This window comes from Ovis aries, chromosome 12, assembly GCF_016772045.2.
Source record: "Ovis aries strain OAR_USU_Benz2616 breed Rambouillet chromosome 12, ARS-UI_Ramb_v3.0, whole genome shotgun sequence".
NCBI classification, from domain to species: domain Eukaryota; kingdom Metazoa; phylum Chordata; class Mammalia; order Artiodactyla; family Bovidae; genus Ovis; species Ovis aries.
This window is the reverse complement of record NC_056065.1, coordinates 57,420,388-57,437,434: the sequence shown is the minus strand read 5'-3', so window position 1 is coordinate 57,437,434 and position 17,047 is coordinate 57,420,388. Positions and strand designations below refer to the sequence as shown.

Below are 17,047 nucleotides of genomic sequence, written 5' to 3'. Positions count from 1 at the left end.
GCTCTGTTGTTACCAGCAGCCTTGAATTCATTTGAAAAGGAATCGGGGCTTTTTGGACAACAGGGGGTCAAGCGGGCAAAGTCTGACTCAGAAGCCTGTAGAACTTAGTTTCTCCATCCCCAGATTTAACTCTAGGTCCAAGACAAAGCATTGCTTTCCAGATCTAAATTCCCAGCTGTTTAGGAAGGAAGTGTGAACAAATGTCCTTTCTGACAGGTTTAATGAGAAAATATTTAATGATAAAGTGCTTTGAGCTCCACAAGAAAGAATGCCGAGGTACACAAATTCACTGCCACTTTGCCACATCACCAACTTTGGGCTTATCAGTGCATACCTTGGAGACAGAAATCTAAACCAAAAGATCACTCGTTTGGAACTGCAGAATGCACTGGATTCAATGTATATGTCAGCACAGATCTAGCACCGCAAGCTTGCCTTCCCAGCTGTCTGGGTGGCCCTAGCGAAGGACCTGCATTCCTGTGGTCACAGGGTCAGGTTCCCTTTGGCACCGCAGCCACTCCAGGTCTTCATGTTGCTGGAGGCATGACCTGGCCGTGCCTCACTTCGTCCCTGAGCCACACGCTGCTCCCCACTGCTCAGGGCTTCCACACTGCTTTTGCAGAATCGCATTTGTACCCAAAGCTATGCGGCCTAGAGGGGCAGGGGAGTTAATGCCTCCCAGGAGCAAGCGTGAAAGTCCCATGGACTGATCCTGGATGGGAGCGTGATATAAAGTCTTCTTTCTTTCTCCCTGTGGAAGCACTGGTGGGAACTGAGTAACTTCATACATCGTCTCCTACAAAACCACCATCAGTTCCTTAGAGCAATTTCCAATATTTTTCTCTGCCTCCTTTCTTGCTTCATTTCTCTCTATCCTCCCTTCTGCTTCCCTGGGACTGCATTTGCCAATAAAGTATCAATCTATGAGCTTTTGCCTCCGGCTCTGTATTTTTAGGAAACATGGGTGAAGAAAATTATCCCTGCAGTTGACCTCAGAGTGATTCTGTTTGAAGCCTTTCATTTTATTGAAGAGAAAACTGAAACTTGATGGGGCAGAAATAAAGTAAATTACTCAAACCACTTTTCTCCAGGCTTTAGGTTCAGTGTTCTTTAAGTATCATACACACACACACACACACATGCATATATATCCAGATACACATTTACATGCATATATACACATACATGCTTGTATTTATAACCATATATACATATACATATAAATCACTTATATATATATATGGGCTTCCTAGGTGGTGCTAATGGTAAAGAACCCATCTGGCCATGCAGGAGACATAAGAGTTGCTGGTTCAATCCCTCATTCAGGAAGACTCCCCTGGAGAAGGGTATGGCAACCCATTCCAGTTTTCTTGCCTGGAGAAGCCCCGTGGACAGAGGAGCCTGGCGGGCTACAGTACATAGGGTCACAAAGAGTCAGACACAAATGAAGCAACTTAACGTGTGCGTGCGCGTACTCACAAACACACACACACATATGAAATCTTATTTATGTGCCTTTTCTCCCATTGTCAGAAATAGCAGACAAGATCTACAATCTCTTCAACGGCTATACCAGCGGGAAGGAGCAGCAGACGGCGTACAACACCCTCCTGGATCTGGGCTCCCCCACTCTCCATCGAGTCCTCTACCACTATAACCAGCACTACGAGAGTTTCGGAGAATTCACCTGGCGGTGTGAGGATGAACTGGGCCCCAGGTAATCAATAAACTTCATCGTCTCTTTTATAGACCTCAGCTCTTGGAAACTTCGTACCTCTTCCACCATAATACTGCCTTCATGAATTTGCAGATATCCTGGATGAGCTTAGGTGCCTGGAGAAGTAGGTCCTGTGCTTCTAGGCAGCTCAGTTCATACAGATTCATTATGGATAAGCTGTATGAAGGAGTCAAGTCATGAATGCATTTCCTGAGCTCTGAAAAAAACCTTTGCCCTTGAGCTGTTTTACCCCTTATCATGCTGATGCAGCATTCCAAAGGCTAAACTGTAAGAGCCAAAAGCTTAGTCTTTTGAAAGAAAATTAGAAATTTTATTGAAGGGGTTATCCAAAAAATTTATTGTATATGAACTCTGCATGTGTTATATGCATATACAGCTTTATTTTTTAAATTAATTGATCAGCTAATTGTTATTTTTGGCTGCCCTGGATCTTCGTTGCTTTGAGAGGGCTTTCTCATGTTGCAGAGAGCAGAGACTATTCTTCCTTGCAGTGCGTGAGCTTCTCATCGCAGTGGCTTCTTTTGCAGTGGAGCACGGGCTCTAGGCGCACGCGCTTCAGTAGTTGTGGCACAAGGACTTAGATGCCCCGTGACACGTGGGATCTTCCTGGACCAGGGATCCAGCTGGTGCCCCCTGCATTGGCCGGCGGATTCTTAACCACTGGACCACCAGGGTAGTCCATAAAGATATATTTTGAGCTAAATTCTGTGTTCTCTTGAAAGGCAGAGTAGGGATAGCCAGTGACCCACCTTGGCATCTAACTTGGCCAAAGTTAGGATAATGTAGTGTTTGTCAACTTACCATGACCCTAAGGCTACAACTTCCTCAATGCCTCTGCTTTTAGGTTATATAACTCAGAGATAAGTTATATATACCAAATCAGATTGATTATATTCTTTGCAGCCAGAGATGGAGAAGCTCTATACAGTCAACAAAACAAGACCTGGAGCTGACTCATCAGTTCCTTATTGCAAAATTCAGGCATAAATTGAAAAAAATAGGGAAAACCACTAGGCCATTCAGGCATGACCTAAGTCAGATCCTTTGTGATTTTACAGTAGAGGTGACACATAGATTCAAGGGATTAGATCTGGTAGACAGAGTGCCTAAAGAACTATGGATGGAGGTTCACAACATTGTATAGGAGGCGGTGACCAAACCCATCTCAAAGAAGAAGAAATGCAAGGCAAAGTGGTGTCTGAGGAGGCCTTCCAGATAGCTGAGAAAAGAAGAGAAGGGAAAGGAGAAAGGGAAAGATATACCCACTGAATGCAGAGTTCCAGAGAATAGCAAGTGGAGATAAGAAAGCCTTCTTATGTGAACAGTGCAAAGAAATGGAGGAATACAATAGAAAGGGAAAATCTAGAGATCTCTTCAAGAAAATTGGAAATACCAAAGGAACTTTTCATACAAGGATAGGCACAATATAGGATAGAAACAGAAAGGACCTAACAGAAGCAAAGGAGATTAAGAAGAGGTGGCGAAAAAAAAAAAAAAAAAGAAGAGGTGGCAAGAATACACAGAAGAACTATAAAAAAAAGGTCTTGGATAACCAAGATAGTGTGGTCACTCACCTAGAGCCCAACATCCTGGAGTGTGAAGTCAAGTGGGCCTTAGGAAGCATTACTACAAACAAAGCTAGTGGAGGTGATGGAATTCCAGCTAAGTTATTTAAAATCCTGAAAGGTAATGCTATTAAAGTGCTGCACTCAGTATGTCAGCAAATTTGGAAAACTCAGCAGTGGCCACAGGACTGGTAAAGGTCAGTTTTCATTCCAATCCCAAAGAAAGGCAATGCCAGAGAATGTTCAAACTACTGCACAATCGTACTCATCTCACATGCTAGGAAGGTAATTCTCAAAATTCTCCAAGTGAGGCTTCAATAGCACGTGAACTCAGAACTTCCAGATGTACAAGCTGGATTTTAAAAAGGCAGGGGAACCAGAGATCAAATTGCCAACATCTGCTGGATCATAGAAAATGCAAAGGAATTCCAGGAAAGCATCTCGACTTCTGCTTCATTGACTATGCTAAAGCCTTTGACTGTGTGGATCATAGCAAACTGGAAAATTCTGAAAGAAATGCGAATGCCAGAGCACCTTACCTGTCTCCTGTGAAACCTTTATGCAGAAGCAACTGTTAGAACTGGACTTGGAACAACGAACTGGTTCCTAATTGGGAAAGGATTACGTCAAGGCTGTATATTGTCACCTTGCTTATTTAACTTCTATGCAGAGTACATCATGTGAAATGCCAAGCTGAATGACTTATAAGCTGGAACCAAGATTGCTGGAAGAAATATCAACAACCTTAGATATATAGATGATACCACTCTAATAGCAAAAAGCAAAGAGGATCTAAAGAGCCTCTTGATGAGGATGAAAGAGGAGAGTGAAAAGCCAGCTTAAAACTCAACATTCAAAAAACTAAGATCATGACATCCAGTCCCATCATTTCATGCAAATGGATGGGGATTGTGGAAACAGTGACAAATTTTATTTTCTTGGGCTCCAAAATCACTGTGGATGATGACTGCAACTATGAAATTAAAAGATGCCTGCTCCTTGAAAGGAAAGCTATGACAAACCTAGATGGCATATTGAAAAGCAGAGATACCACTTTGCTAGCAAAGCTCCAAATAGTCAAAGCTATGGTTTTTCCAGTAGTCATGTATGTATGTGAGAGTTGGACCATAGTCATGTATGGATGTGAGAGTTAAACTGTGATGAAGACTGAGTGCTGAAGAATTAATGCTTCTGAACTGTGGTGCTGGAGAAGACTCTTGAGAGACCCTTGGACAGCAAGGAGATCAAACCAGTCAATCCTAAAGGAAATCAACCCTGGATATTTATTGAAGGGCTGATGCTGAAGCTCCAATATTTTGGCTACCTGATGCCGACTTATTGGAAAAGACCTTGATGCTGGGATTGAGGTCAGGAGAAGAGGGTGAGAGAGGATGAGATGGTTGGATGGCATCACCAACTCAATGGACATTCATTTGAGCAAACTCCGGGAAATAGTGATGGACAGGGAAGCCTGGCATGCTGCAGTCCATGGGGTCGCAAAGAGTTAGACAGAGTTTAGCGACTGAACAAAAACAACAGCAACGCAGATAGAGTTCTTGGAAAGAGAGGAGTGGGAGGAATGTGTAGAGAGTCCCCTTTCATCCGTTCCATTCATCATGGCTGTGTACTGCTGCTCTGAGAAGAGAAGATTCCCCTGGCAATAGTGGAATTTTCAGATAGACACATGAAGAGGCTCTTCGTGTAGAATGTTGGTACTTATATGTTCCCAAACTATGTAGGAGTTCATAAACGAACAAAAATAAGGCAAGGAGGGAAAGAAGGAGGGGAGAGGGGAGGCAGAGAAAGAAAAAGAGGAGAAAATAAATGAAGAAAATAAACATAGTAGTATCCTCTGGCACTCAGAATTCTTGCTCCTCTGCCAAAGAGATGAACAAGGATATCACCCAGAGGTCATCCCAACCATCTGACCTCTCATCAGACTGAAGGGTGACTCGGCCTCAGGGTGCCTCTTGTGACCTGAAATTATAAACTCTCTTGGGAGACCCTCATGTAAGACATCTGTCCTCCACCACCTATTCTCTTACTTTTGAAGGAAGGAGAGAATTTAGGATTATCTTCCTAAAATAAAATGATTTTATGTGTAAGATCAGGAAGAATCTTTTGGCATTCCATAAATCATTTCCTGAAATTTATGAAGGTTGATAGTCCTTGGGCAAACAGATGCCATGGCTATGGATGGGAGGCAGAGAGAACTATATAAGGGCCTTTTAACTTGTTTTGTCTCAGTTTTGGTAAAAAGCAAACCCTGGGTTAGAAAGTAGATACATATTAAGAAATATCTTCCCTGTTCCATACCTTACCCTTACTCCTGCCCTCATTATTACTCATAATGAGTATCATCCCTTCTCTCCAGCTCTGTCCCCTTTCCCTCTGTGCTCGCTGCTTTCCTTTCGATTTCCTGCTCCCTGCCTCCTTCCCTCTGACATTTATGGAGTGTGCATATATGCAGTTCTTTGTCAGGAAACGTAAATGTCACAATTTGAATAGCACTAACCCTGCATGCATCATCTCAATGGAAGGCAGTATGGATCGCTTTTAAAATTTCTCTCTTGTAACTCAAGAGTCAGAAGGAAAATTGGTTAATGAAAGTGAGCAGGGGAAAAAAACGTGGATCTCACTGTAAAGTAAGGCCTGCTGCTGACTTGACACTCTTCTCAAAACTCTCTTCCCAGAAGAGTCTCTCACGTGTAATATTGGGATTTCAAGGCTATATATTAGGGGGAAATTATAGTTTCATTATTTCATGGAAAATAAAGCTTTATTTTTCAGTGTCATGGATCCGAGGGAGAACCACAAGAAACAAGTCTCTTGCCTTGAGCTGCATCAGCCCACTTTGGAGTTAGCTATGAGAGTGAATAGAAAAGCGTTGGTGGGTACATGCATCCTGCAAGCAAGGAGAAAGGATTGGTTCAGTTCAATCCAGTTGCATCCAAATTCATGGAGGCCTCCTGAGAGTTGAACTATGTTGAGGAACAGCGTTTGTTGCCTCGCTCTTAAGAAAGAAGAAAGCTGCAGGCTCTGAGATAGTCAAGGGAGACCCAAATTAAATATTTTCTGTTTTTAAGCGGGCGCTAATAATTGCCACAAAACTCCATGGGCTAATTGAATCCATTTGTTTGAGAGGATAGCTGGGATGTGTTCCTTTATCCATCTCTTCAAGATGATGCAGAGGCAGAGGCTGCCCTTCGCTCTTCCTTCCCGCGCCCTTCATCCACCTCCCAAGAATGTGTCAGCAGCTAATGACATGCAGCAGGGCAGATTAAGAGGAAGGCCACCAAAGACCCTGTTGCTGACAGCTTTTGGAAAGGCTGCTTAGCCAAACAGCAGAGGCTGATGGGCAGAAGAGAGACAATCTGAATAAGATGTGACTTAGTGGGCAGAGTGTTTGTTTGATTTTCTCTGACCCACCATTGAAGTGGGAGAAAACGCAACTGGCCCCCGATGACCTCACACTCCGACAGCCCCTTGACTTTGCTGCCGCAGCTCAATACCTTACATCCAACATCATCCCCCGCCATCCCTCGCTTGCCCTCCTAGGAATGCGGTGAGCTCACCCCTGTGGTGCTGGAGCCAGGACGGAAGAAGAGACTTGAAATGAACATGCCTCTTGTTCTTGAGAGCTCATTCATGTAAACTTCCAGTTTCTGGAAAGAGTTGTGGACTGAATTAGAAAAGATGATTCCTCCCATGTAAATACCGCAAGGGGTCCTGCTCCCTGAGCCTTCCAGGCAGATTTTACAGCTTTGAATGGGCTTGTTGGAATAAGAGACTATTCCTTTGTGGGTCTCTGGTCACCCATGGTTTTTGGAAGAAGGGAAAGAACAGAGCTAAATGAGGGGCACCCCATTCCTTCACTTATTCCTAAGTGTTCAGAGTCAAAGCCAGTGTGGGCTGAAAACTGGTTATCAGGGGGTCCTGTCTCTGACATCAGAAGTGGAGGCCAGGGAGAAGCTATATACTGATTAGCAAGATTGTGGTGACAGCCAGCTTCCCCAAGCTACATGCAGGGTCCCACACCCTATTCTTAGCCCTGTGGGATCACTCCTTTCCAGTGTGCATGAACTTGGGAAGACCTTGCCCTCCTCTGTCTGGTTCTCTGGTTCTGGTTTTCTTGGGGATCTGCAACAGCTCAGGTGCTATCTCGTCACCTCCGTTTCTTCCTGGTCTTTGGATGGGGGCCTTCTGACTTTGGAGGGGGATTACAAAACAGAGCAGGAGCTCACCTGGGGATTAATTAGGTGATGTGTGCTACTGAGAGCCTGCATTTTCCCAAAGAATGGCCCTGTGTCAGTATGCACTGAGGACTTTATTGTTGGCGCCCTTATCACACTATAATTACCTTCAGACAGGCGTAATTAGTTACACTTGATATCCCCCGAGTGCAATATATTGGCTGCTTCTACTCAGTTCAGAAATAGCCTTGAAAAGGGAAATATCCAGTCAAACATATTATGTTTGTCATTTAATGATGATAAATTACTGGCTTTAAAGTAAATTGATCTGACTTGTCTTTTGAAACTGACAACTCTATGATTTCAAGAGGGCATAAATTTCTAAAGCATTAGTCATTTTTTTTCTTATTTGTCCTCATTGCGTTTTGTTTCTTTGTTTCATCTCCATGCCCTACTTTGCTCACCCAGCCTTATTAATTAATTATTTCACTCATTCATTTTTTCCTTAATTATGTTTTTTTTATTGGAGGATAATTGCTTTACAATATCGTGTTGGCGTCTGCCATACATCAACATGAGTCAGCCACATATGCCCCCTCCCTCCTGAACCCCCCTCCCATTTCCCACCCCATCCCCACCCCTCTAGGGCATCATTTCACAGAACGCTGGGTTGAGCTCCCTGTGTCATACAGCCACTTCCCACTTGCTGTCTGTTTTTCCATATGGTAATATATATGTTTCCATGCCACTCTCTCATTCGCCCCACCCTCTCCTTCCACCCCCACTCCCATGTCCATAAATGTGTTTCCTAGGTCTGTGTCTCCATTGCTGCCTTGCAAATAGGTTCATCAGTATCATCTTTCTAGATTCCATTAGTAAGCATGCATTGATATACAATATTTGTCTTTCTCTTTTTGACTTGCTTCTCTCTGTATCATAGGTTTTAGGTTCATCCACCTCATTAGGACTGACTGGAATGCATTCTTTTTTTATAGCCGAGTAATATTCCTTTGTGTATAAGTACCACAATTTCTGTATCCATTCATCTGCTGATGGACATTTAGGTTGTGTCTATGTCCTAGCTATTGTAAAAGGTGCTGCTGCAAACATTCACCCATTCTTGACAAGCATTTATGGAAGTTCCCCCCAGCCGCCCGCCCCCATTTCTAAGCACTAAACATGGAACAGTAAGCAAAACAGCCTGGGCTCTGCCCTCTTGAAGCGTACTATCTTGTCCTTCCTGCCTTCTCGCCTTTCTAACTTAAGCATCCTCTGTGCTTGCTCCATAGGAAAGCTGGCCTCATCCTTTCTCAGCTTGGAGATCTCAGCGGTTGGTGCAACGGACTCCTCCAGGAACCCAAGATAGGCTTGCGACGCAGCTCCCTCAAGTACCTGGGCTGCCGCTACAGCGAGATCAAGCCCTATGGACTTGACTGGTCAGAGCTCAGCCGGGACCTTAGGAAGACGTGCGAGGAGCAGACCCTGAGTATCCCCTACAACGATTATGGGGACAGCAAAGATATCTAGTGCCCTGATGCCAGGGAGTGGCTGCTGAAAGGAAGCAGGAGAGAGGAGGGGAATGTCTGGGTTGGCGTGCGGATTTTTAATATTTTTTAATGGAACTTTCAAACCTCCACAAACAACAGCTAAACTGGGGAGAAGGTGACCCTTGCTCCCTGCAGAACTTCTTTGGTATCGTGTTCTCCATCTGCGTGGTCAGTAAGCCTGCTAGCCAGGGCTTCAAAAATTTCTCTTTAGGGGGTTACTTTGGGGCTTGTTTTGCAGTTAGTTTTTTTGTTCATTTTTTGTCCAAGAGGTTCATCAGAATGCTCGAGTTCTGCCATGCTTCTCGTGAAAAGGCCACTTGGTTGGTGCAGCTTTGCTGAGTTCCTAAGTCCCGTGCAACTAGGGACAGAGAAGAGGCCAGAAAGTTGTTAGAACAACCTCAGGCCCTACTCTCATGTGTCCTCTGGAAGCTCTCATGCTGGGAACCTGAGCTCTGCTCACAGAGAACGACAAGAAAGCTGGGAAGGTGGCTGCTCTATGGGTCTTGTGATTTTCCCCCCAGGCCTTCCAATTGCTCTCTTCACACCTCAGAGGTGAGCTCAGCCTCCACCGTGGGCTCCCGTGGGCCTCCTGGCTTTTTGGGTCCTCTCTTATTTTAAGGAGATCAAACCAGTCAGTCCTAAAGGAAATCAGTCCTGAATATTCATTGGAAAGACTGATGCTGAAGCTGAAGCTCCAATACTTTGGCCACCTGATGCAAAGAGCCAACTCATTGGAAAAGACCCTGGTGGTAGGAAAGATTGAAGGCAGGAGGAGAGGGAGACAACAGAGGATGAGGTGGTTGGATGGTATCACCGACTCAATGGACATGAGTTTGAGCAGACTCCAGGAGATGGTAAAGGACAGGGAAGCCTGGTGTGCTGCAGTCCATGGGGTTGCAAGGAGTCAGGCACGACTGAGCTGAATAATACTGAACAATAATAACCTTTTAAGACAGGACTGGAATTAAATCTCCTTCCAGAAGAACTCTGCCCTCTCCTCCTCCAAACAATATGATCTTTAAGAGGCAACATAATGCACCTGTGGAGCAGTCTACCTGGGAGTCTAGTTAACAGTCCACATTCTGGAAAAAAAAAAAAAAGTATAGTTTCTTCTTTTAAAAACTCCAGCACCTCCAGGGTGAACTTCTCCAGACCAGCAGTACACATCACACACCTGGAATCTGCAGTGTCCACAGCCTTTATCCTGCACAGATCAGTCCTGGCTGATGCTTGCTTTGGTCAGGTGGGCTCAAGACCTCCATGGCAGTGTTATAATGAACTGAAGTTATTCCCCCTCAAAAAACCCTTCCATCCACTCCCCACACCCCCTTTGCCAGATTTCCTTAATTATGTTGCTGGTTTTGCCAGTCATTTCTCTGGATGATAAGTCCACCATTTTCACCCCCCTCTAGCTGCAGGAGCATGAGCAGTGCCTGTGGAGGTGAGCTCCCCTGACTGCAGGTAAAGATCAGGTCATTGTTTCTGCCCGGTTCCCTGAGCGTTAGCACTGGCATGAATGGGTGCCCAACCAGAGGGAAACATAGCCCCTCAGAAAGTGCTCTGCAGGGTCCTGTGGACCAGCAACGGCCTTAACTGTCCCCACACACACACCTCAGAGGCCTGAACACACACTGAACACACACTTTTTCAGCCACCCTGCCTTTGACCAGGACTCTGCACTTAGAAACACAAGGGAATGGTCAGGAAGGAGACAAGAATCTTTAAAGCCCATTGTTGAACCCTATTGATGTTTTTCTAAATGGTTAGAATGACATGCATGCTAAGTTGCTTCAGTTGTGTCTGACTGTTTGTGATCCCATGGACTGTAGCCTGCCAGGCTCCTCTGTCCATGGGATTTTCCAGGCAAGAATACTGGAGTGGGTTGTGATGCCCTCCTCCAAGGGATCGTCCTGACCTAGGGATGGAATTGACGTCTCTTATGTCTCCTGCATTGGCAGGTGGGTCTAGTGCCACCTGGGAAGCCCGGTTAGAATGACAGAGCTCATTTATTGAGTGCTTACTGTGTGCCAGACACTGCTCTAAGCACTTTACTGACAACAGATTCTCACAGCTACTCTTTCTTACCTGCCTGAGGTACCATATGAATTCAGGCTCTGGACTCCAGAGCACAGGATTATAAGCCCTTACCCTCCTCAGCTCTGCCTTCAGTATTGCCCGGGCCCCACTCTCCTTGGCCCCTGCCTCCTTGGCACAGACGTGCCCGCAGTGTGGTGCAGTGGGAGGGGACACGGCATCCTCACCCTGCAGCTGGGTGCCCTTTGGGACTTCAGGGCGGGTCACAAGTCTTCCTCGCTGGTGCCTGGGAGCAAGCCTGTGACCTCACGCCCCTCTCTTTCCACAGAAAGATGGAGAGGTTTTATATCAAGCTCTGGAATGCACCTCCAGAACAAGGGTTGGCAGAAAACCCTGAGACACCCCTCAAGTGAAACGCCTCAAGGGTCAGTGTCTCACCTTGACCAGACAGGAAGGGGTACAGGCAGCAGAGGGGGGACCCCAACCACTGGGGTGGGGCCTGGGAAGGCCTGGGTTTGCCCCTGCTGCCGTGTCTCGATCCTTTATTCAAGTCTGTGCAGAAGACACAGGGGTTCCTCACAGCCAACGAGAGGCCATCTGGGCTGCTGCTATCTTGAACTGGGGCAGGGCCAGGGAGCGGCATCAGGACCACCATTCCTTGTTCCTGCCCCTCCTTGTGTGTCTCTGAAGTGAAGCAGGCTCACACTCCCCTCCCTCTTCCTGTCTCCCCCACAAGGTCCCTCCTTATCCTTGTCTGCTTCTCCTGCCTATGACCCTCCTCACCCCCTTCCTCCGCCTCTGCGAGCCTCTTCCTCCTTCAGTGTCCCCTGTGCCCTGCACACACACGCACACACAACATAGTGTATATATATATATACACACACACACACACAACACACATGCACACATAACACACACTACACACATTATATACACACACTGCACACACATTGTACACACTCCACAGGGTACACACACACTGCACACACTCTCAAAGAGAGCATTTACACACACACACACTGCACACACTACATATACATTGTACACACTCTACACGGTAGACACACTACACACACTCTCAACAGAGAGTATTTACACACACACACACACTGCACACACTACATATACATTGTACACACTCTACACAGTAGACACACTACACACACTCCCAACAGAGAGTATTTACACACACACACACACATGACACAGCATATATTTATATACAACACACATGCACACATAACACACACTGCACACACATTGTATACACACTATATACACACACTGCACACACATTGTACACACTCCACACAGTACACACACACTGCACACACTCTCAACAGTGTTTACACACACACACTGCACACGCTACACACACAACACACATCCTGTATGTGCACATACGACACACACACTCTACAAACTCCACAGCATATACACACGTACACATGCACATACCACACAAAACACCCAGCATTTACACGCATGCAGACACACTACATACGTTATAAATTCTTCACAGTATAGACACACTACATGCACAACACAATGCACACTACATGCACATTGCACGCACTCCACACATATGCACACACTGTCCACATGCTATATACACTGTACATATGTGCATACTACACACTATAGATTACACACGTTATTTACACACCGCACAAATACAAACAATAGGTACACACAGCTTCTGTGCACACACACTATATATATTATACACACTACACATAGGCACTCGCACTGTATACACACACACTACATACCCACTGTACATACGCAACACACACTACACAGAGAATACACACACTGTATATACTTTCAACAGACACATACTATAGATATATACAGTATACACACACTATTCATGCACTACAGAAACACACATCATATACACAAACTATATACACACGGTACACACACACGCACACTGTACACACAGCCCCTATGCCTGGGTCCCATTTACTTTCAAGTTAAGATAAGGTCAGTATGAGTGGAGCACGAGAGAGCATGAGGTTCCCCTGAGGATTTCACTGGAGGATTTTGCCCAAGGAAGGCACCCTCAGTCACAATCTGAAAACACTGCCCAGTGGGAGGAACCCATTTTGACTAGAAAGGTAATGGATGGGGCCAGTATTAAACCTCAACTTTCCAAGCTGCCAAACAGGTCTTTAGGGAGTCACTTATACCCAGCAACACGCTGCCAGCCCCAGCTCCCACGAGACCCCCCCGCCCCGGGGCTCCTCCTGAATGGACATGGCCCATGGTAAGAGCATTAGACCTTTAACTGAGTGTGCAATCGTTTTCCACGGAGCTTGGTCCATTCATTATTTTTAGTTCATCGCACTTCTTGATATTTGAAAATGTTCTGTTAAAAAAACTGAGTGTGGAAAAAAACCACTTTACTACTATAGAAGGAAGGGAGATATAGTGTGACCAGCTTCAGGTATAGCAGTATTGTTTAAAAGAGAATCATTGTACGATTATACAAATGGAATAATCAACTAAATAATAAACTAAGCTGTTAGTAAGTGTTGGATGTGTGGATGTTACCTATGTCTTTCAATAATCAGGATAATGTGATCGGACCAACTGAGGAATTATTAATATTAAAGCTTTAGATGTCATACTTTAGATTCTACATGTGTGAGTGCTAAGTCGCTCAGTCGTGTCCAACTCTTTGGGACCCTATGGACTGCAGCCTGCCAGGCTCTTCTGTCCATGGGATTCTCCCAGCACGAATACTGAGTGGGTTGCCATGCCCTCCTCCAGGGGATCTTTCCAACTCCGGGATTGATCCTGTACCTCTAACCTCTCCTGCATTGATTGATGAGTGGGTTCTTTACCACTAGTGCCACCTGGGAAGCCTTTAGAGTCTATATACATAGGCCTTATAGCCCATCAACCTAAGTAGGAAAAAAGTTAAAACTTCATAGCAAATTATAAGCTTAGTGTTAGATATTAACAGTTCTCATTTTCTTTCTACCACCATCTCCAAATAATTAGCCAATAAAATGTATTTATTGCTCATCCGCTGTATTTCAGACACTGCAGTATAGGGAATACGCTGCTGATTAGACAAGCTAATTCTACCTCACTGAGTATGGCATTTATAGGAAAAGTTAGACACTGAACCCATCCTTACAAGGGTGACAAGAACTATGACAGAGATGGACAGGACACTACAGGAGTTGTGTTATTTATGCACTGGGCATCTAAGAATAATATTGCGGCAGGCCCTGCCTGACACATTCTTATCTTGCATTCTGTATAGGCACTTGGGGGAGGCTGGCTGTAATGAACTGTAGCTCAAAACCCTCAGTCTCTTTCGACCCCTCCCTACGATGTAACTTTATACAGACGCTCTTTGCGCTGCCACCAACACACATGATCCTTTTCAATTCTTTAAGAGCCGATATGAAGTGCCTGGGCACTTGTCGGCCCTCTTGAAAAGTAACCGTGAGTGGCTCTGGACTGTGTGCACAAGCGGGAATTATTAAAAGAAGATGAAGACTGGCAGTTTTAAAAGACAGCCATAAATTCTTCAACACCCCTCCTGTCTAGAAGGGTATTCTGCTGCCTCTCCTCTGGAATCTGGGCAGGTTTATGAGTGTTTTGACCAACAGATGATGATAGACATGGAACGCTCTGACTTCCAAGTCTGAGTCATAAAAAGCCTTGAGGCTTCTGCCTTTTTCTCTGGAACTCTTGCTCTTGGAGTGGAAATCGGAGGCCACCGGGCTGGGGCCACCATGCTGGAGAGGTCATGGGTAAGCACTCTGGGCTAGTGGAGCCCAGCCTCCCAGACATTCCAGCAAAGGCCCCAGACACGTGAATGAAGCTGTCTTGGCCCTTCTGCCAGCAGTACACCACCCAGCGACCTCTTATCAACATCACATGGAAGAAAAGAATCACCCACCAAGCCCCGCCTGAATTCCCAGCCCAGAAAACTATGCAACGCAACAAAATGGTTATTGTTTCAAGGCACTCTGGGGATCTGTCTGCTAAACTAAGGAAATCTGATGAGGGGTCAGTGGCGTCTAGGTCATCCATTCAGGGATCGATCATTAAAGTAGTTCCTGTCCTGGGTGTGAACTCACCGTGAAAAGGAGAGGTGAGTTTACCCAGGCTGGGCTGCATAAGCACAATGTCCCACTCACCAGTAGGGTGAGTCTCTGCTCTAACAGAGGAGGATAAAAAAGAAGGGTGATGCTTCATCCCTAGTACCTCAGAGAGGGTGAACCTCAGGAAAGTGAAAGTCACTCAGTCATGTCCGACTCTTTGGGACCCCATGGACTAATACCATGGAATTCTCCAGGCCAGAATACTGGAGTGGGTAGCCTTTCCCTTCTCCAGGGGATCTTCCCAACCCAGGGATTGAACTCAGGTCTCCCACATTGCAGGCGACTTCTTTACCAGCTTTGCCACAAGGGAAGCCCAAGAATACTGGAATGGGTAGGCTATCCCTTCTCTAGCGGATCTTCCTGACCCAGGAGTTGAACTGGGGTCTCCCACATTGCAGGCAGATTCTTTTCCAACTGAGCCATCAACCTCGGAAACTTAGTAGAAACTTTAGGAGGCGGGGATGGTTCTTCTAGGGCCAGCAAAAGAAAAGGAAAGGAGAAGACAATTTGGGGCAAAAAAGAACATTAGAAGGGAAGGGTTTCTTTTAATTATTTTGTTTTTCTGTCTCTGCATTTGGAATTTCCTGGACATAACTGTGTGTCCATTCCACACGTAAAGTGTGCTAGGCACTGCACTGAACACTTTAACGACATACTCCTCCTCAGTCTTCATGGCGGTTCTGTGAACTGGATACTCCTAGGGAAGAGGAAGCAAAACCACAGAGATTTTATGTAACTTGTCCTAGTTCTCACCGGCCTAGACATATAGGCATCTCCTATATGTCTGTCTATATGTATAGGCTGTCTGACTCTAACCGTTACACCATCTGGCTTCCACCATTCTTGAGCTGGCTTCTCACTGAGTTTCCTAGAAAGGGGAAAAACTCCCATGGAGATTTTTACAAATCACTTGCTGGTTACCTTAGGCCAGATCATAAAAGAGAATGTGGCTGGACCCATGCAAACCTACCATGATCAGGAAAAGAACTCAGGGTTCATAGCTTGTTTGCAAGCTGGTTTGCTTGTCTCTTTGGCTTGGTCTGGGATTTGTTTGGCTTGTTTCTGTCCATCACAGGAGGAAAACAGAGAGCCAAGGAAGACTGGGACTCCAGCTCTGTCTGTTGAATGTAGCCTTGTGCTGGTCTTTAATGGTGCTTTTCCTCTGTTCTTGGTGTTCTGCATACATCCATGGTTAACACCTGATACTTGAGTGAGAACTCGGGAAACAAATGCCTCCTGTCCTTCAGGATAGCAGAGCTTGATGCGTTGATGCAGGACTCCAGCCTGATTTTGATAACCTACAGGCTCCTATCCATTTCCATCGTCAACTTCCATTTCATTGTCATTTCAACTGAACCAGTGAATGAGCAGCTTAGCGTCAAATGAAACCTCAGGGTTAAATGGATTCACTGTTCCAAAGTGAGAGGGAGAAACCTCTCTTTGTGCCAGGACTTTGCAGGGTGTGCTGTAATTAAACTGATGGACAGGTTTTGATATCTTATTTCATCACCCTAACTGCCTTTCCTTAGAGTTTACGAATATGTCTGTTCACATGGGGCTACAAATTAGTCTAATTGATTTCTTGCTACCTGTCCCAGGACGAAAACCCCAGCTGTATTCTGCACTTAATAATTAAGAACAACTTTATTCAGAAGGATTCAAATGTCAGATGGCTCTGAGGCCTTTGCTGTTCAGTAAGTCAGTGTTCTGTGATCAACTGGCTTAAAGATGAAGCTGTCTCCTGCTGTTTCTTTTCGATGTCCTGGCACCTAAAAGCCTGTGGATAAGACCAGGTGGGACACACCTTCAAGGCCATTTTGCCCCAGGCCATTACACTGTT

General features: G+C 45.4%; 1 protein-coding gene across 3 annotated transcripts in view; it reads left to right on the top strand.

Moving 5' to 3' along the window:
* Positions 1–13,617, top strand: part of ASTN1 (astrotactin 1) — a 361,638-nt gene extending 348,021 nt beyond the window's left edge. For all 3 annotated transcript variants that reach the window (XM_015099329.3, XM_042229137.1, XM_042229135.1), the window contains 2 exons: positions 1,534–1,717; positions 8,786–13,617. In XM_015099329.3, the coding sequence (XP_014954815.2) occupies positions 1,534–1,717; positions 8,786–9,023 (422 nt within the window). In that variant the 3' untranslated portion in view covers positions 9,024–13,617. The remainder of the gene's footprint in view (positions 1–1,533; positions 1,718–8,785) is intronic.
* Positions 13,618–17,047: the final 3,430 nt, after the last annotated feature.